General features: G+C 38.7%; 1 protein-coding gene across 1 annotated transcript in view; it reads left to right on the top strand.

Annotated features, from left to right (window-relative positions):
• The window catches only part of PDE11A (phosphodiesterase 11A), a 385,868-nt gene that overhangs the window by 155,365 nt on the left and 208,496 nt on the right, over positions 1-22,007 (top strand). Inside the window, exon 5 of the mRNA XM_046659861.1 lies at positions 17,892-17,956. Within this exon, the coding sequence (XP_046515817.1) occupies positions 17,892-17,956 (65 nt within the window). The remainder of the gene's footprint in view (positions 1-17,891; positions 17,957-22,007) is intronic.

Here is a 22,007-nt window from a genome sequence, read left to right as displayed (position 1 = left end):
CACAGAGCCCTCCAGTCAGGCGGAGGAGGCTCCTTGCCCCTTCACCACAGGGGCTCCTGTCACCCCAAAGGCTGGTTCAAGGCCTCAGGCCTGCTCCACTTGGCTTTCAGGTTCTGTTCAGCCCTTTGGCTCTTTGGGGGGAAATCTGCTGGGTAAATACACAACAATATTGAAAATAATGACCATCATCAATCTAATTCTTGAAAGTTAAATGTCTAAACCCTCGGCAGCAATTTAATATCTGTGCTGCGGACTCTCTTCAAAGACAGGGAATTGTGTAGCAATTAAGTGCTGTTTTAATACCTCAGGGAATGATATTTTAACTTGCTTTACTTAGAAAAGGTTATTGTCTTTGCCTTTAGGTTTGTTTTCCTCAAAGAATAAGAACCTTAGAGTGTATTTTGGAGGCTTAATAATAAGTATTGTAAAACTTACAAGATTAAGTTTAAAAAAACCTGTATATGTTTAGAATGTTTGAGTATTTCTCCATATTTTTGCAGAGCTTGGGTTTTTTTCTATTTCAGCAAGTGTTTAAATAAAGAAAAGGCTTTCAATTATACTGTTGTGTAAAATTTAGCTCAACCTTGGGAGAACACCCCCCCCCCCCCCCCACCCCCGTACTTCTGGAGTGCTTCTGGACACTTTGTGAAGCACTTGAGTTCTTTTAATCCTCCCTGCATCCTTATGAGGTAGGTATTATTGTCATCCTCATTGTATAGATGAGGAAATAAGGCTCAGAGTTGAGTGACTTGCTAGGCTCCTCCACCGCCTGACTCTAAAGCCCCTGAAAGGAGTGGGAGGGGGTGGGAGGTGCTCATTGGTGCCTGTCAGACTGTGGGCTCTCACTAAGCAAAGGCAGGAAGGGGTGGCTGCTAGGGCTTCAGCTGCCAGGATTCCCTGAGCCACTCCCAGGTCCCTGTGAGGGCAAGCCGCTGGGGGGTCAGGTGGAATCTGGACAAGGACAACCTCATTGTTTGCTAGTTCAGTTGTAAGTGGACATGAAAGTAATTTAAACCAGCTTAGGGCAGTCATACTTGCTGATCTTCTAGCATGGACTAGTTTTTATACTGGAGTCTAGCTCTTTGCAAATCAAATGAAAAAGTACAGATGACAGACGTTGATAGGGAAGGTGGAGGCAGAGCTGGACGGAATAGTAGGGACAGTAATAGCTTCATGGTGTAAAGTCTGCAGGGGGCCAAAAACCGTTATCTAGAGTAGATGGTACCAGCAACAAAGGTGTTGGTATATTACCAACCAAAGCTAAAAGACCTTTTTGCTATCACAGCTGAACATTCTAAGACTGTCTTGAAGGGGTCAGAGCAGAAAATTCTGGACCACTCCCCACAATTTCTTCTCTTTGCCCATCGTCTCCCTCTCAAAGTGAGAATGCTCTTCTCTAATTCAGAGGGGCAGGTCTGGAGGTAAAAGCGAGCCATTTACTAAAAGAGGAGACTAATGGCCTCTGTAATGTGTTAGAAGCTGTGAAGGTATTTTGCCAAGGCTGCTGCCTGCGGAGTTGGTGGGAGAGTTGAGGGTTGGACTGGGGGTATACATATGCAGCATCACCATGTCGAAAGCCCACCGTGCTTCCCATAACACACTTCTCTCCAAAGGTTTCTCAGAACTTCAGGCTTAAAGGGGCCGCTGTTCCGTGCACTACCCTAGCTGTCAGGTAGAAATTATAGGAAGGAGACCAGATACAGTCCCACCAAGTACAAGAGGAGAAGCCAAACTGAACAGGGCACCAGATGCCAAAATCTGGCACTGGCATAGTGGTTTCAACAAGCAGAAAATCACGCAGAGACAAAGTTCTCTGGCTGGGACATCCACCTCCCCATCTTGGAATGCTGAATGGGTGGACTGATATTAAAAATCTTTATCATCTCAGTTTAATGAGGGGTTTGAATGATTATCGGAGGGAATCCAAGCAAAACCTATAAATACTATTTGATTTTATTTTACTGACAAAAAGCAGACCTAGATAGATTTCTATCCAAAGATGAGAAAACAAAGGGGTAACTTGACAACATGATTTTTAATTTCAAAAAGTTCATATGGAAAAATAAACATGTATGAGTAGCCAGAAAATTTGTTAGAAAGGCCACAAAGATGAAGAATAGATGAGGTTTTGCCTGTGAATCTGTTAAAATGTATTAAAAAACTAGAGATTAGTTCCACATAAGCAGCTAAACAGAATAGAGTCCAAAGTCCCCCACACATGTGAGAATCTAGTAAAGACTGTTCTCTTACTTGTAGAGTTTAGAAAATTATTTCTCAGAAACAAAATTGTATTGGAATACCAGAGAGTTTCAGGTTTGAAATGACAAGGTTCTTTTGTACTGCAAGTTTTTCAACAATAAAGGTGTTTTTATAATTATAGAGGAATAGGTATAAGATCTCAACATCACTGAGCCAATCCAGAATTCAATTATACCTTTCCCTTATAACTTATGACTTTCCTTTCCTTATCAGCAGACGTCACTAGCAGGATGTTTCTTAGACATTCCTGATCACTTTTGATGCCCCTGGTATTTATGACAAAAAGTGAAGAGCTTTTTCCGATGCAGTGTGCTAGTTCCAGTTTTAGATGTGTTGTAACCAGTAGTTATCTATGGAATATAAAGCAAAAGTTCTATGAAAAAAGATTGATATCAAGGTATTAAGGGAAGCCCCCCCAACCACAGACCCTCCAGTCAGCCCGGTACATTGCTTCATGGGAGGGATTATGCAGAATACAGAAACAAATAGCTAAACTCTGGGCTTGTGAGCTCCAAAGTGGCCTTTAAAAATGTACAGCAAGGTTGTTATTCTCAAAAACCAAGACTTTTCATTTGTAAGAGCTAGGCTTTCCTAAAGACTTGAAGGAATCAGAGCCTAAAGTTATGCCCAAACCAATAGATTGGAAAGGAAATAGAGGAAGTCCTAGCCTCTCCCACTTGTGGATTACCCAGACTAAGGTGGGAGAGTTAGAGAGGAGAATAGCAAATGTGGGGTATTCAGCTTTCCTAACTCTGCCCCGAGACTCAAGTCCCCACAGTGGCGGTAGTGGTAGTGGGGGTGAGGGGATTGAAAGTTCCCCCAGACACCAGGACAAGGAAGAAGACTAGAGGTGGCAATATAGGGGGAGCCATGGAGCAGTGAGAGCCTGACAGTTTTTCTGAAGTCCCAGAGGAGCATGAGAAGCAAATACAGTTTTCCCATTTCCTGACAGAAGCTAACAGAGCGGGTGCTGAGACCTGAAGAAGCCTAACTGTCAGGATGAGGGAGGCACAGAGGATGTGACCCAGACACAGAGACCTACATGGGCATGGACATGTAAGCATATGTGCTGTTAGGGATGACCGTGCTGAGCGCCAGCAAGGCTGTATTATCTCTTAGTAGAGGCCCCTCACCCAGCCTGGGTGACATGATGACTATACATCAGTTTCTTTGCTCTAAAGAATCCGGAAAGGTATATGTCACCCTGATAAAAATTTAAATGTTAAGTGAGTTTAAATCTGAAATGACTGAAAAAACCTGAAGTGACTGAGTTTACTGGAATCATCTCTTTCGTCTTCTATCAACAGGTAGAATTGGGGCTCAAGAAGAGATTTGCTTGATTTTTAGAAAAATAACATGTGACTTTTTTGAGCAGCAATGCCTGTGGTCTTTGACATTTATAACCAATACACAAATTATATTCTCTAATTAGTCAATCATCTTATATTCAATTCACATAAATGTATTAAAAGGAAGCATACGAAATTAGATAGGTAGAGAGATTGACAGATTGTTCTACAAATGTTTTGGAAACAAATAGCTAGCAATTTAGGGGAAAAAAGAACCAAAAAACCTGGATTCCTACCTCATACTTCTTAAAATATAATTTTCTAAAAGGCAAAAATCATGACTCTTATGTAAATATAAAAGAAACGTATATTAAAGATTGTTTTTAACTCATTAATTTATGAGGGAACCAGTAAGATGTTAAACCCATCCAAAGAGCATTTGAGAAGTTAGGTATTTCTAGGCAATATTAAGATAAGACTTCTCAGTTAGAGACAAAACAAGGCCATAAACTGTAACCTTAGAGATTATCTTTTCCCTGGGATAGAAATTACTTGTATCGCTACCAGAGAAAAAGCTACAAATTAACATGTAATTTTACCATCTCTGGAGTCTTTAATCAGTAGTAACCAAGGAATGGGACTAAGTATGTTCCTTAGATCAAGGATTGGCAAATTTTTTCTGTAAATTTCCACATAGTAAAATTTTAGGCTTTGCAAGTCATCCAGTGTCTGTTGCAGCTACTCAACTCTGTCACTGGAGCATGAAAGCAGTCCTAGACAATACCCAAAGAATGAGCATAGCTACATTCTAATAAAACCTTATTTACGAAAATAGTGGTGGGCCAGACTTGGCTTGCAGGCAGTGGTTTGCAGATCTCTGTCCTAGATACTCCTTAGGTGGCTTTTGTCCCCATAAGACGTTGAAAGATGAGCCACCTACCTTTTTGCCTTGTTTCCGTAAAGTCAATATACGTTTCAGATGGATCAAAAATTTAATGTTAAAAAAAGAATACAAAAAAACTGGTGAATATTGTTTTATAGTCATTGGATGGGTAAAGTATTTCTAAAACGTTCATGCAATTCCTAAGTGAATATAAGCACAGTAAAACACTTGTATGATTTTTCAGCCGTCAGATTGGTAAAGATTTAAGAGAATTATAACGACCAGTATGAGTATCAGTATGAGAAAATGGACAGTCTCATTACTGATGATGGGAGTTTAAATTGAGGTAACCTTTATGGATGTAAGTTTAGTAACATATATCTCAATTTTAAAAGGGCATAGCCTTTGCACACAGCAATTCCTTCTCCTACCTTTAGCATAATGAAAGAGATGGAGAAGAGAGCAAAATGAGTATGTAAGAATCTTTATTGCAGTATTTATAATAGTGAAAATATAAATAATCCTAATATCAACAGAAGTTTTATATAATGAAATTCTGTGTAGCCCTTTAAAATAATTATGTATGTATGCATTTATAGGAATAACGTCCTTGATATATTTTAAAACAAATAATAAAGGAGAAGAACCAAGTATAAAAGGAAGCCATTTTAATCAAAATATGGGTAAATAAATGGGATCATATTTTCACAAATATTAAATTGAGTTTAAAATTTCTCCCTTTGAGTCATGTTTCCTTACATCTTTTCTTCCCAAGCAGAGTCATTAATTTATCATCTCATGGAAGGAAAGGGCAGTTACTGGACCCCCTAGCAAGAGACTGAACTTAAAAGTCAGGCTGTCAGGGGAGAGGATTTGCTAAATGGATTTATTTTACTTTTTAGCAATTAAGGACCAATCTGAAACACCAAGGACAAGAAATAAAATTCCATAATTCACAACAGAAGAAACCTGCATATCCCTATGCTCCCAATCATCACCCCACCCACACCCCACGTAATGTGGGGAGAGCTGCTAAATGCATGGAGAATTGGTGGGATGAGGTAAAAGGCTGAGCAAGGTTGCCTGCATTCAGCCATCTCAGGCAGATTACAGTGTTCACCAAAACGGGTTGTGCACACTGGCTTGGACTAGTAAGGGCAGGGGCCTGGGCAGGCTCAGGGATGTTTCTGGAGTCCTCCTGGCTGCCATAGAGTGGCAGGAGAGGTCGGGTGGTGGAACAAGGAAGGTTGCAGACAAGCCATCTTGGAAACAAGACTGTCAATATGTCAGGATAAATGGCAACGTGAGTGATGAGTCACCCTGCAGCTGGTAACCTTGGTCAGCTGAAGAGAATTAAAGGTTTTCATCAGGTGAAAATATCTGTGTCATATGGGACTTCACAGTGCAAAGGAGGCTTCTGCTAGGCAAGAGCTGAAATTGCTGCCCAGAGGAGAGTGTTGGTAACAAATGCTCTAAGACAATAGATGGAAATTCAAGTGCAGTCACCCTAAATCACTCCCCTGACATCAACCCCCCACCTCCTATTATTCATTTAAAGATGAGCACATAACAAAAATTCACCAGCAAGGGGCTTACACAAAGATACCATAAGAAAATGGGAGGAAAGGAATGTGAAAACAAAAGCCAGATGAAGAACACACACCAGAAAAATTGCTAACAGTTTTCCACGAAATGAAATTAGATATGATCTCTCAGGAAAAATAAAATTGTTCAAGGAAGAGATACTAGGACTCAAGGAATAAATGATAAACAGTAAAAAGACCAGAAAACTTAACTGACAGAGCTTGGAAGGAAGTGGAAGAAACATATATAACCGTACGAAAATGAATACTACATTAAAAACATCAAAAAAGAAGAAAAGAGACTCCTAAGATACTTTCAGGGGCATAAAGAATAAAATTGAAAATGAAATGGAAAATAACACAGTATAACAAGATAAGAGAGAAGGATATAATGGAGTCAGAATAAAGGAAGTCCAAAGTAAGGATAATTGGTATCTCTGAAAAGAACATGACAAATGGAACAGGAAAAAAAAATCAGAATTATAATACTAGGACATTTTACTGAAATAAAGGCAAACTTGAATTTACACACTGAAAGAACGCATCATTCAGGAAAAGTTGATACTGATTCCTTAGCACTGAAACACATTCAGTGTTAATGGACTTCAAAGATAATGAAAATTCTAAGGGCATCTAGACAAAATCGAGTCACCTTTTGGAGGAAAATTCATTCTGGTGTTAGACTTCCTCATAGTCCTCTCTAGTGCAAGGAGACAATATAGTGTTAAAGTCCTCAGGGAGGGAAAATACGACCCTACGATTTAAAATCCAGCCAAGTTCAATTGTATAAACCACAGATAGACATTTTAAATATGCAAAGAAGACTGCAGGAAATCAAGTTCCAGGAAGCCTTTCCTGAAAAATATGAGAGATAGAAATCAAGCAAAGCGGTGGAGAAGACTCGATAAATAAAACTAGTATTGAGTATTGAATGCATTTAAATGTAGAACTAAGGCTAAAAAACAGAGGGACGTATAGAAACAAATGTAAACTTTATACTATAAACCATAACAATGGTGCTGACTCCCCGTGCCCCCCAGGTCCCAAGGGGCAACAGATGCCTGCCGGTGCAGTGGGCTGCATTACAGAAGAGGAGCGCTGTGCTTGGAGAATCTCTCTTTTACATTGAGTGGAATCAAGCCTGCTGTTTGTCTGGGGAGAGATATTACCTCACCCCTCAAGTTTGCTCACTGAGAACATGATCCTGAGAAATGAAAGAGAGAGCAGGGCCTTGCGTTCTTGGCATACACAGCAAAGACTGTGCACTCAGGGCCGTGCCTGTCCCAACAGGAATCTTGGTTGCGTGGAATATTTTAATTTTAATGTGTCAAATTTATTAATCTTCCTTTTTGATTTGTACTTTAAGGGTTTTATTGAAAAAAATCTTTATCTATCTTTGTGTTATAATGGTCTTCTCATATACCTTCTTTAACTCATCTGGTATTTGTGGTCTTTCATATCCATCTGGAATTTATTTTCTGTGTATGGTATAAAGCTGTGTATGTATAACCAGTCGTCTTGTTTTCCCCCCACTCTGTAATGCTCCTTCTGTATTATGTCAAGTTTCCACATATACCTTGGTCTGAGCTCACTGTTTTATTCCACTGGACTCTTTGTCTATTTCTGCAGCAGTATCACATTGTCTCAATTTCTAGAATTTTATAATACATTTTGATATCTGATAGGACAAGTCCTCAATGTTGTTGTCCTTTAAAATTGGCTTGCTTATTCTTGGCCTGTTGCTCTTCCTTATAAATTTTAAGAGCAGCTTATCAAGTTCCATGACAACTTCTGTATGGATTTTGATTGAAATTGCTTAATTTATAGATCAGTTGGGGGGATTTCTGCAAATTATAGAATATACAAGGGAAAATGGCGTAAACAATAAGAACCTCTGTATCTAACACGACAAGAAATCTGCAGGCAGTGGTTCTAGGGGCGCTGCAGCAGCCAGGTGATGAAGTCAAGAACCCAGGCTCTGTCCCACTTTCCTGTGTTTGTCTCGGTGGTTGGCCTTCACCAACTAGGTCTCACCCTTGTGGTCCAGGAGGCTGGCACAGCTCCAGGCAGCATGTTGTCATGTAACTGTGTCCCAGGAGAGGAAGAAAGGGAAACTTCTTTTCACATATTTTTTCTTTTTCTCAGGGAGGAAAGTCTTTTTCAAAAGGGGTTTTTCCACCTGACTTTCCCTCAAGACCTATTAGTCAAGAATGAAGCTTTGTTAAAAATCATTTATGTTGTTAATTTTTTTTCTTCACCTATCATTCTTTGATAGAGATGTGTTCAAATCTTCAGCATAATTAAGATTTATCAATATCTTCTTGTCCGATTCTGTAGGTTGTTGATTTAGTTGTCCCTATAATCTTAATTGTTTATGGGTTTTTGAATTACAGATTGGAGCTCATTTTGATGGAAGGGCATTTTTGTTGTTTGTGCCACGTTTTTCTTTCACTCTCTCTGTACTCTTCCCTTCCTGTCTAATAATTTGCACAGTTCCTTGGCCCCTGGTCAAGAACCAGGTCTTATATTGGTGACTTGGGTCTCCTGCTGTGTGGTAATATTACACTAAGCCAGAAGCAGCTTGGTTCAGTTTCTGGGGGTGAAGCTAGGTCACTTGTCTCAAGGGAACACTTTTAGTCTCCAAATCCCAGTAGAAGCTGAAATTCCAACCATTGCTGCCTGCCTATTTCTGGACCTGGAGCACGGTGGGCCTCGGTCTTCAGGCTCATGCCTTTAGAGATCTTTTCTTTTCCCTTCCTTCTGCCTCATCCCCTTTCTCTTTTTTCTGCCTTTTAACCTCTAGATGTCTTTCTGCATTTTATCAATCTTTGCTCTGTTTTTGGAAGAGAATAGATGTGAGAAAACATGAACTTATAGCATGAGCTCTACTGATATTCCATACACTACTTTTTACAATCAGAAAAAAGGAGTATCATTTCAGGACAAAAAAAATCTGCTCACAGTTTTCTTCCTCCAAAAATAACTTTTGTTTTTCTCTATTTTATTAGAATCATTCCTGGAAACAAAGACTGTTAATTATTTTTTTGTGATTTGAGTATTTTAAAAAGCTGGTTATTGCAGATGTGTGATATTTCATGGCCTCTCTACATTTGAGGGAAAGAGGGAGGAAAAAAATTAAAATCCAATTGTATAAGCTTTGATTCATCAAGCTCTTAACTCAGTGTTTAGAGACTGCATTCATATCTTTAAACTGGGCAGTCAGGTGTAAACTGATCAGTGTACTCAATGGGTGCCAAAAATAGAAATGCGGCATGCCTTTCTAGCCCTCTCTCCTGCCAAAATTAATATTTTACCCTCTTTTGCTTCTCTTAAGTGTTTCAGTCAATCTATTTTAAGTGACTTTGTCAATGGTATTTTCCACTAGACTGAAAAAATAAAAAGATTGTTCCATAGCTGCTGTCAACATTAAGAAATATTTAGTCCTTTGAACTGAATATTCTCTGCTTAATGTTATTCCATTCCATGAACCTGTCTAAGCAATTCCTATCACTTCTCTTAGATCCTTTCTAGCTCGTGTACTTACTATTATCTCTACTATTTCCTTTTGTACTTAGTCAAGGAAAGCAAATGTAGACATTTTAATCTTATGTCCTAAGGCACTGTCTTGGCACTACTGTTTACAAGTGTCCTCCTTTCGTGGATCATCCTGATGGCTGGCAGCTATTTTGTTGTCCAGAACTCCATGAAGTACTTTATAGCTGAGTTTATACATACAAGGCTAGTTTCTGGAGTTCATTTTCTAAACCATGAAGCACAAGTTACACTTGTTTTCTAATATGTTCCTTAATTTCTTGGTTCTTATATAGATACACGTACAACTTAGCCATGTATCCAGCCTGTATCTAGCACTTGAGAGGAAGAGATGGGGATAATCATCATCTGACTGTTCTGGAACAGCTTATAATTCAATTCCTTCTATCCTAAATGGATGGTAAAAATTGCTTCAGGCTTTTCTTTCTATTTCATTTTCTTTCCATTTCCCCATCTTTCTTTACCTTTCCTTTTCCCTGTAAGGAAGCCAACTTAAATTCTGTTTGATTTTTGTTCCAAGTACTTTTTCTAGAGTGCGAAATGGAAAGTATCTACAAATCTCTGATGATTATCTAAATAATCATTGTTATATATATATGTATATACATATGCACATATATAAATATACACACACACACATTTGTTGTTGTTAGTGCCATTAGTTGATTCCAACTCTTAGTGACCCTGTGGACAGCAGAGCAGAACTCTTCCCTGTCTTTTTACACCATCATCTCACCTTCCAGCGTTATATCAGACAATGCTTTGCTGCTATTCACAGGGTCTTCATGGCCAATTTTTTCAGAAATGAGTGACCAGGTCCTTCTTCCTAGTCTGTCTTATTCTGGAAGCTCCGCTGAAACCTGTCTACCCTGGTTGACCCTGCTGGTATTTGAAATACTGGTGGCATAGCTTTTGCCATCACAGTAACACACAGCCACCACAGTATGACAACCAACAGATGGGTGGTCTGGTTCCCTGACCGGGAAACAAACCCGTGCCATGGCGATGAGAGCGTCTAATCTTAACCATTAGACCACTGGGGCTGACTACACACACATAAAATACATATAAATGATATATAAAATATAAGGTACATATATTAGAAATATATATAAAATCAACTACTGAACTTCAATCTCCACTGCCCATCTCCATCACATCCTGCCCCAAATCTTCACCACTTCTGAAATTTCCTATTTCACTTAATAGAGTCATCATCATGTAGTAAGCAACTCAAGCTAAAAACCACAGACTAGTTTCTAAGTCTGTCTTACCAACACATTCTGTTATCTCTAAGTTCAGTTGCCTCTACGTTGAAACATCATTTCTAGGCCCTCATTCCCACCCCTTCTACTACTGTCTTTACTCTCTCTTTGCTAATCTCTCACCTGAATGTTTTCCTTCTGACTCATTTTTTTTCCTCACAAATAGGGCACTCTTCTTTTCCATCAATTCTTAATACTATTTCTAGTTATCTTTCTAAAGCATGCATCTACCTTTCCCTGCTTCAAAACATTTGAGAACCGTCTGTTGCCTACACAGTATAGTTCAAGCTGCCCAACATTCAAGGTCCATCACCTCAACTCTCAACTTACTTTTGATTTTTCTTTCTGGTCCTCAGCCTTGCTCTACATAGCCCTTTCTTCCTCCTCTCCCCACCTCCCCATGGTCAGCCTATGCCTGTATTTGCCTCTGTATCCTTGCTTATATAGTTCTGTGAAAGACAAAATGCACCAGACAATTAAGGAGATAATTTCATCCAGGCTGTTGCAATAGGGAGAACATTCATTAATGAGGAGCTTCTCAAAGAACAGGAAAGGTGCCTGGGGTTTTACAGAAGCACATAGATGAGGGAGTTATCTGCATCATTTGGGCATCTTATAGGAGTCATGAGGAAAGATAAAGATGGGTCTTATTTTGGAATATGCACAGTGGTCCTTTGAGGTTAGCAATTCAGGAAGGCAAAATGGTAGGGAGATTTCTTTATCATAACTGTTTTTTGGGAGTACAGGGCTCAGGCAAAGTTCAATATTGTCAGCTCTGGACTGACTATTCTCTGCAACCCCCTCCCCGCCATCTCTTGTTGATCTTTCTCTCTTTAGCTCAGTGCCCTTGCAAGCGGATCTCTATGTACTGTGCTACTTGGGCTTTCTTGTCCTCTGGCTTCCAGTTGAGTTTTACAAACAGGGGAAATCAGCAGAAGATTTAAGGGCTGGAGGAAAGAGAAGTTGAGGGTAGTTATTCCTCTTGTTCTTTCTCTGCCGGTTGTAAAGGTGGCTGGATTCTTCCAAAGTCCCTCTCCTCAGCTCCAGCTCCTGCAGGGCACCAATAACATCATTCCCTCCCTCCCTCCAGCCCTCTCTTCTTCCCTCACTCTCTCCTGTGTCCCCTCAGACCTAGGGGTGTTAACTACTTTCCAAAGTTGCTAGTCTCTGGGTGCCTCACCATTCTTTATTGGTCTCACTTTAATCCTGCCCACACCTCTGTAACTAGTCCCTTTATTGAATTAGGTTCAGTTAAACCCTTTTGAGTGTTCTGTTTTCTACCAAAACTTTGATGATTTAGTCCCTCAGCCTGGAAAACTTCTCAACCTAGAGCATACCCGCTCATCTTTTAGGGCATAGTTCACACAGAGACTTCTTCACCACCCTCTTCAATGTGCTTGTAGTATTTTGAACATACATTGTGGTGAAATTATCCATTTGTGAATTGTTTCCCCCTCTGTACTATGTTATGAGTTCCTCAAGGACAGGACATAATTTATGCTCCTTGGTATTTCCAGACCCTATACAGTGCCTGGTGCACTAAGTATTTGATAAAGGTTTATTGAATGAATAAATGATTAGAGTAAATTACTCATCAATATAAGTGAGAAATTTATCAAGAATGATGGCAGTGAATGATCATTTAATTAATTGCTTTGCCCTGTCAAGTAGGCCTTTTATGGAAAAATAGGGATTAAGGAAACTCAAAAGAAGAAAAATGGTGATTACTTAGTAGATCATTCCTATTTTCTTTTTGGTAGTAGGAATGTCTATTTGAGCATAGTTTTTGTTTTTTAATTGTTTTAAGTTTAAAAAACCCAGAAGGAAACCAGACCAACTAGTGCTTGATAAATATCCAAATCAAAAAGACTTCTGTTCATGGAACTTTTCCAAAGAACAGGCAGAGGTGCTTAGGGACGTTTTGTTTACTTCCCTGTGGCATGTGTACTGCCTTCCCCAGGCTGCAATCACAGAGCTGATCAACAGCCGGAGGAGGTGGGAAACACTTGTTCAGTTTCATTGACGTATAAACCACTCCGATATTTCCCTTATAAGATTCTCTTTTTACTAGTATATGTGAATATGTGTACTTATTTATTTAATATATGTTCATTTGATACATCTATAATAAAATCAGAATTGAATTTAGAGAATTAATGAAACCAAGAACCATACAATTGGTCCAAGAATAAAGCATGAATTTTATTCTCTTTTATTTATGCTTTTGTCTATTTTTTTATTGGTCATAATCTCCATAATGACACAATATATCCCATTAAATTATATCGCAATGTTTTAGCTGTTTTTTGCTTTTCATTTTTTAACCCAAGTGTCTGACTATAAATAATTTTCTACTTGAATGTGTTATATTTTTAATAAGTTCTTTTAAAAAATATAAATTGTTTGAGGCATGCTTGCCTAGAGTTTTGCTTTTCAAATAAAGATAGTTTTGAGTGGGACAATTTCAATAATTGTCCCAGGACAGCAGGCTTAATTACAGTGTGATGGTCCCATGCCAACTGGGACATATGTGCATCCTCAAGTATATGCCCCACCACTTGCCTTGGTACCTAAAATTTCTACCATTACAATGTTGTTTCAGATGAGAAGATTCTGAGTCCAGGAATCCCCTTTCTGAATTATAGATAAATTAATGAGAATATTAATGCATTAATCTATCATCAGCCATTAACAGTTCAGCAGAAAATAGTTAGTTGACCTGGTCCAGAGATGGCTTTAGACCAGGAGGCAGCAAACTTTTTCTATAAAGGGTCAGCTAGTAAACATTTTAGGCTCTGTGACCCTTATGGTGTCTGTTGTAACTTCTCAACTCTACTGTTCCAGCAGAAAGCCGCCGCAGACAATATTTAAGTTAATGAGTGGGCTCTGTTAAAATAAAACTTTGTTTATAAAGTTGTAAAGATCTTATCTGGCTTATAGTCAGCTGTGAGTTTGTCTTCACGGTTTCATTGCTCTGCTTGTGTTCTACCGCTCTCTAGGTGGGGCTCCAGCCTGCTGCTCTCTTCTTCTTATCTTGTTTGCTGTCAGCTTATAGGCCCTTAAATGTTGTATTTCTCTTGCCCTCCATTCCAGATTCCCTTACCATACCCCTGGAAAATACTCTTTTACGCAATTTAATGGCCCATAATAGCTTTATTCAACTGTAATTAGTTTTACATAAGCAAATTTGTTATTTCACATGTAAAAGTATTTTTATACACATTTATACATTTTTCAAGTATGTAAGTACTTCATTTTCTGTTTGTTTATACTTTTACTCAATTACCAAAAGCATTTAAGGCACCTTTCAGCAAAAATACAAGAATTCATGGTGAATAAATATTTTCTGAGTGTTTGTTATGTGCCAGACATATAACAGAATGAAAGGCAAATTTCCAATAGAAAGGGAGAAAGAGAAAGTAGATGTTGTAAGCAAAACCAAACCAAATCAACAAACTCAAAACCAAATTATGCTGCAAAGAGATAAAACTTTGAACCTAAAGCTTTGCTCTGAGCTTCCCAACAACCAAAGTAAAAGAAAAAATTTAATAAACTTTTATGATTCCTTTGGTTTAGTAAAAGGAATCACATCAACTGATCAAGAAATTTTTCCTGACCCTTAATTTTAAACTTTTTCCCTTTAAAATATTAATTATTTAAAGGTTAGAGACCTTATTCACTATTTCTTTGGTATCTGTTTATGCTATCCAGTACTTGGTACACACTGGATAATAAATATTTAACCAAAGACCAGTCAACATTCGTATTATCCTTATTTTTCTTCTAAAGACACAGGGACTTAAGATTTATCATACAAGGTGCAAGATTAGAGAACATAGTCTCCAATACCGCCCTCACCTCTGCCACCAATTACAAATTCAGGGGTTCCAAAGACCACTCTTAGCCTCAATAATTTGCTAGAAGTGTTCACAGAACTCACTGAAAGCTATTATACTCATGGTTATGGTTTATTATAGGAAAGGATACAGATTAAAATCAGCCAAATGAGAGACCCATGGACAGAGTCTAGGAGGGTTTAAAAAGCGGAGCTTCCAGTTGTCCTCTCTCTGTGGAGTCATGGAGAGCATTTACTTCTCCCAGCAATGGTGTATGATAATGTGCATGAAGTGTTGCCAACCAGACAAGTTACCTAAGCCTTGGCATCCAGAGTCTTTTTGGGGCTTGATAACCAAAAGCTAGTTGGCCACCCACATAGTTGACCTCAGTCTCCATCCTTTCCAGAGATCAACTGATGCCACATGACCCAAAGCCCCCACCCTAAACCACATTGTTGGTGTGGCTCAAAGCCCCCCTCTAAATTACATAGATACTATCTGGGTGGCCCAGGGCTCCCAGATAAATAAAGACACTTTTATCAAGGCTGGACATGCCAAGGGCTTAGAGGTTACATTGCAGGAGCCAAGGGCAAAGGCTAGACCTTTCTTTGGATAAGGTTAATTCTTTACTATGCACAAGGAATACCATGGTTCATGAATCCACTGTCTAACTTTGATGAGGACACCATGGGCTGGTTTATTGGAGGACACAACTGGTACTTTCCGTGGTATAGAGTGCTGAAATTGAAAGATGTGTAATCCTCGACTTTCCCTTTAATCATTAGACATGAATTTAGAAAATAAAACAAACATATAAAATAAGACAAAATATTTGGCCCTGGTTTTCTTTTCAGCATGATTTAGGTTGGAATAAAAAGTTCTAACATTTTCGAAAAGAGTGTTTCTTCCTTTTGGTCGTTTTAATAGTTCTTCTTTCACATTTCAAGAGTCCAAACATTCTGACATTTCATCAAGCGATACTTGTTTATCTTATCCATTCTCTTCGTGAATGGAGATCTATAAGTTTTATAGCTTTACAATTCCAAGATTTTCTATTCCATTTCTTGTAATCTGTCATCCCTCAGAAACTTAAACAAATTCTTTTAAAGATCTTTATTCTCTTTTAATCTCTGGACATTTCCCAGGTTTGCTTTCGTAAGGTATGGAAAGCAGAAGTTCGCTTACTATTCCAGGGAGCACTAGTTTTGAGGAGCCAGGGCAAATCAAGCTCCACACCCTAAAGTACGCTCCGTGCATGCAGGGATTTTTTTTTCTTTTATTTTCACATGTGTCACCCCAGTGCCTACTGCACTACTTGACACAGACACTCAGTACGAATTTGTCGTATCAAAGAACAGTTTTCAAAAAGTTAAAAACCTAACCCTTGCACAAATCTTAAGTGAGCATATATCAAAGATTTATTCTACTCAGTAAGAGAAACCAGCAAGGTGGTCAAGTCACTTCTAAAACAGGCACTGAAAGAATGCTGACATAAGATTGATCAGTTAGATTTTAAAAATGGGTACTACCATCCAGTACAATGGCTTAAAGACTAGAGCTGCTGACCAGTACCTCTACATGTAGCCTCTCTATATGATTTGGCTACCTTTCAGCATAGTGACCCTAGGGTGGTTGGACTTCTTACATGGTGGCTCAGGGCTCCAGGGACAAGTATTCCATCGATAAGGCAGAGCTGCATTGCCTTTTATGACACTCTCAGAAGGCATATAGCATCTCTTCTGTACACTCTCTTGGTCAACGTGGTCAGAAGCCCACCTAGATTCAAGGGGAGGGAACACAGACCCTGCCACTTGGTAGGAGAGGGCAGGGTCATATTGTAGAGAAGAATGTGGGAGAGGAGTTATTGTTGTGGCCGTCTTTGGAAAGTAAAACTTGCCACAATAAGTGATTTTGTATAGACTTATTTCACATTAGAATATGAAATAAAGTATATTCTATGGTTGTCAGGGTAATTCCTTGCAGTTGAGCTATTGTCATTGCCTTGCGTTCAGCTAGCAACACACAATTTTCTTTGTGATGGGGTTTTCTTTTCTTTTATCTTTTCCTAATGTTGCATTTTCTTAGTTTGGGTTCATTACCTCACTGATAAAGCTGTTTTAATATTTAATCTATCCCCAGTTTCCAAATCGTTTTCTCAGGTGCCCATCAATTCCTTGTAAGTGGTTAATTTGAAAGGCCTTTGAAGCATGACTGTATCTGGCTAAAGCAAATCTAAATGTCAACCTTGGAAGCATCCAGTGACATTCAGATGACTCTTTTCAGTACAAGGGACTTATTTTTCTTTCATCTGGTATATTTTGTCAAAAGAGGGCCAGAAATAGTGCCTTTCCCACTCAACATTTTTAGTGTTGTTCAAAGCACTGGTACTCTTGAGTCATGCAGACTTGCTTTAATCCCAGTTGCCCCATTTAGTTGTATAAAACTGAGGAAGTTTCTTAAAAATTATGGGTTAGTTTCCTCACTTATATACTGAGGATAAAAATCCCTGCTTTACAGAGTTGCAGTAAAGAAATTAGATAAAGAACCTTCTGATATAGGGCCTGGTTTGTACTAAGAACTCAATAGTAATAAAAAAAACTACCTTCGCATTTTCTGTGCCCATAAGTTCCCTTTCAACATAATAAGTCTTGGTCAGGCTCTTGCATTGGGTGTGCTGGTTTCACTGGATGGGTGAGGAAGGAAGTGTCCACCTTAGGGATGATCTTTCAAGAAGATGGCTTCCTCTTCTCTACCCTTTGGAAGGTGGCAGCAAATGGTTCACCTGAGAACAATGATAATCCAGGGAAGGTAACTTCAGGAGCCTGGAATGGATGGAGGGCCTCCTTCTTGATGGGTGTTTTGTCTCTACCTGGTTCTCCTTGGATGGTGATGTGGTTGTTAAAAGGACAGTAAAAAAAAATTGTATTCAAATGAGATGTCCCTTTGCCTGACCACCATGGGACAATTCACACCTCATTGTAAAAATATATACATATTTAGTAAAATGCGTCAAAACTTTGGCAATATATGCCATATAACAAGTAAAAGACAAAATGCAAGACATAATTTTCTTCTTCTGTCCCTTGGGATTTCTCCACTTAAAATTTCTCTTTAATCTTCAATTATCATAATAGTCGTTATAAAGATGAAAAATGTTTATTGCATTTTTTTAAACTGTGAGAAAGCGTTAATTGACTTGGATTTATTGTCTTTCTGTGTGGCAGGTGGTGAAGTTTACCAAATCCTTTGAATTGATGTCCCCAAAGTGCAGTGGCGATGCTGAGAACAGGTAGGGCTTGTGAGTTTCAAGTTTGTCTATCGATCTTTATTTTCAGTCCTTGATGTTGGCAACATTGCATAATTCTGAGGATAGGAGTTGTTCTTTCTTTTTTTCTTTTTTTTTAATGGTTATTGAGGTCACATTGGTTTATAACATTGTGTAAATTTCAGGTATCTATTACTATATTTCTTCTTCTGTATAGACTGCTTTGTGTTCACCACCAATAGTCTAGTTTTTATCTGTCTCCGTACATATGTGCCCCGTTACCCCTTTCGCCCTCCCTCCACCTGAGTTGTTCTTTCTTTATATCAGCAGCTACAGCCACATGTCATCACTCTTCAGTATTTCAGGGCTTAAATAAAAACTACAGCTTAAAAATACATGTATTTACATCTAAAACTGCTTACTAATGAAGTCAATTTTTAGATATTGCCTAACTACACAGACAACCTAATTTTCTTCCTTATTATGGCCTTTGTTTCTCTTTCTCCCTTTTGTTTACTTATATTTGGCCAATAACATCCCCTTGGGAAAAAGAGTGAGAGTTTTCAGTAATTCACTTTTTGTCCCCATTGATATCTTTGAGGCTATAACAGGGGACAAGTGAGAGATGGGGACAATCAGTGAATTTCTTTTAGCTTTGCACTTCCCTGAATAATAGCTGGGCTGCTACAAAAAGGAGTTCTCTTTACTTTGGTCACCTCTAGAGGAAGGGCTAAGGAATAGTAAAATGGACCAAAATGCAGAAATATGCAGAAAGACAAGTAAAGTGCTTAGGATAGCACGATGATACCAATGCCAGCAAGATAAGTAACTTCCATTCATTGAGTGCTAAGTGTGCCAGGCACTATTCTAAATGCTTTCTATGCATTTAATCCCCCAAATAATCCTATGAAGTAGGCATCTTTACCCCTGCATGACAGAGGAGAAAACCAAGGTTCAGCAACTTTGTGTAACTTGTTCAAGGCCCTGCAGCCAGTAAGTGGTAGCCATGTCCAAGGACAAGATCACCTAGATGAGACTCTCCCAATCTCTGAACTTTGATTCCATCACCACGCATAATTTACAATCTGGTAGTTGATCTCATATAGTGAATATCTGTTGGGTTGTTTCCCAAATCTGGCTGGTCAGTCAGAATAAAGCTTGGAGGACCTGCTGAAAACTAAATTCTTAGGACCCACACTGATTGATTTTTGATTCACTACTTCAAAAGTGAAGTCCTAAAGATCTCTTTATTCAAAAGGTTCAAGGGGAAGTTGATTTTATGTATCTATTATTGCCTTTAAGTTTAGGAAATAGAAATCAGTAAATTAAAATGGACACTTTATTTAGTTACTTCACTTTTTATCAAGTGCATGAAGTTAAAAAGAGACCTTTGCTATATGCTGTATAACCCCATTTATAGGGCATTCTTAAAGAGGTGAAATTACAGGAACGTCAAGCACATCAGTAGTTGCCAGGGGCTGGAGCTGGAGAGGGGCTTTACTACGCGCGGTTCCGGGGGAATTTTGGGTTGCGATAGAACTGCTCTATGTCTTGCTTGTGGTGGTGGTCATACAGCTGTATTTGTCGAAACTTGCAGAACTTTATACTAAAAAGGGTAAATTTTATTGTCTGTAAATTATACCTTAAAATGGGAAAAAAGGCCTTTTGTAAACATTTTTTATTTTCGTGAAAATATGTTTATGTCCACATCTATATTTAACGTCAGCTAATTTACATCTAACACAGATATTTAGACAGAGAGATTTACTAGTGGGGTACTCAACAATTTTCCCAAAAATTCCATGTAAAATAACATGAAATACGTTAGAAAAAATATCCATGCTTACTCTTTTTGCTAGTCATGGCCTCATATAAGTTCTCTCTCTCATATGTGAGGGGAAAAGCTTTATGGAGTTATTAAAACACAACGTTTGAAATCCTGATGCTTCAATATTGTTGTTGTTGTTTTTAATACTGATGAATGTGTCCTCATGGTCACTGTAGAGTTAAATATTTCTGGTCTTTTGATTATTTTTAATGCTGAAAGAACTTCCATGTCAAAATGAAATGACCCAAGGCCCAGACTGCCCTTGGCAAACTTTCTGATAGCAAAGAAAGAAAGAAAGGTCAGTTTTTCTTTAAAGAGACATTTGAAACGTGCCTTTGAACTTTGACATTATGCGATAGTACTCTCCATCATTCCATTTGTGGCCTTTAGATTAATGTAGAGTGTTCATTTATCTCAGAAGACCTTTCTTGCATCGTCTAGTAATTTTCCTCTTGTAGATGTGGGATCCTTCAGCCAATTACTGAAAGTTAAAAAAATAAAGACAAGTGACTCTAGCATTTACTTTGCCAGTGGCCATGAGAGACATTGAAAGAGGCTACGAGTCTACAAATCACAGCCTGTTCTCAACACGTTGTAAATCTTTCCTTTAACCTTTCATCACTTAACATCTTCACTGTAGATAATGTCCATTAGATACCTTAGTCCTCTGGACATCATTCAGCGTTATAATAGGATAGCTTTTGAAGATAATGTCTGTGGCTTCATGCAACAGTGTTTCAGGGTACTGTTTCAATTCTGATGAATTCTGGTTTAAGCCTTGCTGATTTTTATATACAGTCCTTGAAGACTTTTTGTAAAAAACAGTTTGGTTGCTGACTCATCATTTCTGCTTATTGTCTTATGTAGCTAACTCCTTTGTCATGACCAGTCTTCTCTTGGTCTCCATGTAATTATACCAAGCACTTTGAGAGTTGGAAATTATTTGATCCATCTCTCTCCATGAGGTGTGTACCTCCTCTGGGATGTCCTTGACAACTCCTCCAGTGATAAGACTCTCACTGTGTCATGATGGGCTTCGTCCACTGATAGGGAATTCTGTTAGGAAGGCATTTCATGTTGAATTACATTCCTGTAACTTTCACTTATTTGTCTAAATTTGTCCATTGGAGATAATTATTGCTTGATTAACTTTATTTCTTCGTTCAGTAGCCATATATTCAGTATCTACTTTGTGCTGGGCGCTCTGATAGGTAATGGGGTTACAGAGATTTTAAAAATCAGCAGTCTCTGCCCTCAAGGATCTCAAGGCCAATAAACAGGGGTAGCAGTGGGCTAAGAATATAACATAACCAGACCAAATTTCACCAAGCCTCCAGATATGGCTACAAATGGAGTCTCATTAACAACGATAATTTGTATTTGGCTGCTTGGTTATTTTTCCTTTGTCATGTAAGATCTCCTTTATATTTAATTTTTTTATTTAATATTGCAAAGGTCAATATTAAAGAAGTTCTGGGAGTCCCCAAGATTTTTTTTTTAAACTAATTTTATTGCTGACTCATCATTTCTTCCAAGTTCTCACCCCTGAATCCTCTCCCTTTAGATGTCACAGAGCAGCATCTCCTGGGCATGGGCTTCCTTGCTGATTCTAGAATTCCCATGGGCACAACTGGACTCCTCACCAGTGCTCTGTCACAGCTCCCCAGGCACTGTCTGAGATGCACTGGCAGCCTTTCCAAACGTGAGCCAGGCTGGGTAATTTGTGCAGCAATGGGAATAAGGTTCACGTTCCCTACCATATGTTATAGTTTGTTGCCTGACCCCTAAAGAGCCCTGAAGGTACCCTATTTTTTTTTTCTTTTTTCTTTTTTTTTATTAAGGTTATGAAAGTTAACATCCTTGTGAAATTACAGTTGTACATCATTATTAGTCATGTTGTAGGTACACCATTCACCCCTAGTGCCCTCCCCCCACCCCCCTTTCCCCTGGCAACCACCAATCAGTTCTCTTTGTCCATGTGTTAACTACCACCTATGAGTGGAGTCATACAGAATTCATCTTTCTCTGTCTGGCTTATTTCACTCAACATAATACCCTCAAGGTCTATCCATGTTGTTGTGAATGGGACGACTTTGTCCTTTTTTATGGCTGAGTAGTATTCCATCGTTTATGTATACCACATCTTCTTTATCCAATCATCAGTTGCTGGGCACTTAGGTTGGTTCCATGACTTGGCTATTGTGAATTATGCTGCGATGAACATAGGGGTGCATGGAACTTTTGGAA

The sequence above is a fragment of the Equus quagga genome, chromosome 4, assembly GCF_021613505.1.
Source record: "Equus quagga isolate Etosha38 chromosome 4, UCLA_HA_Equagga_1.0, whole genome shotgun sequence".
NCBI classification, from domain to species: domain Eukaryota; kingdom Metazoa; phylum Chordata; class Mammalia; order Perissodactyla; family Equidae; genus Equus; species Equus quagga.
This window is presented reverse-complemented; position numbering and strand designations above follow the sequence as displayed.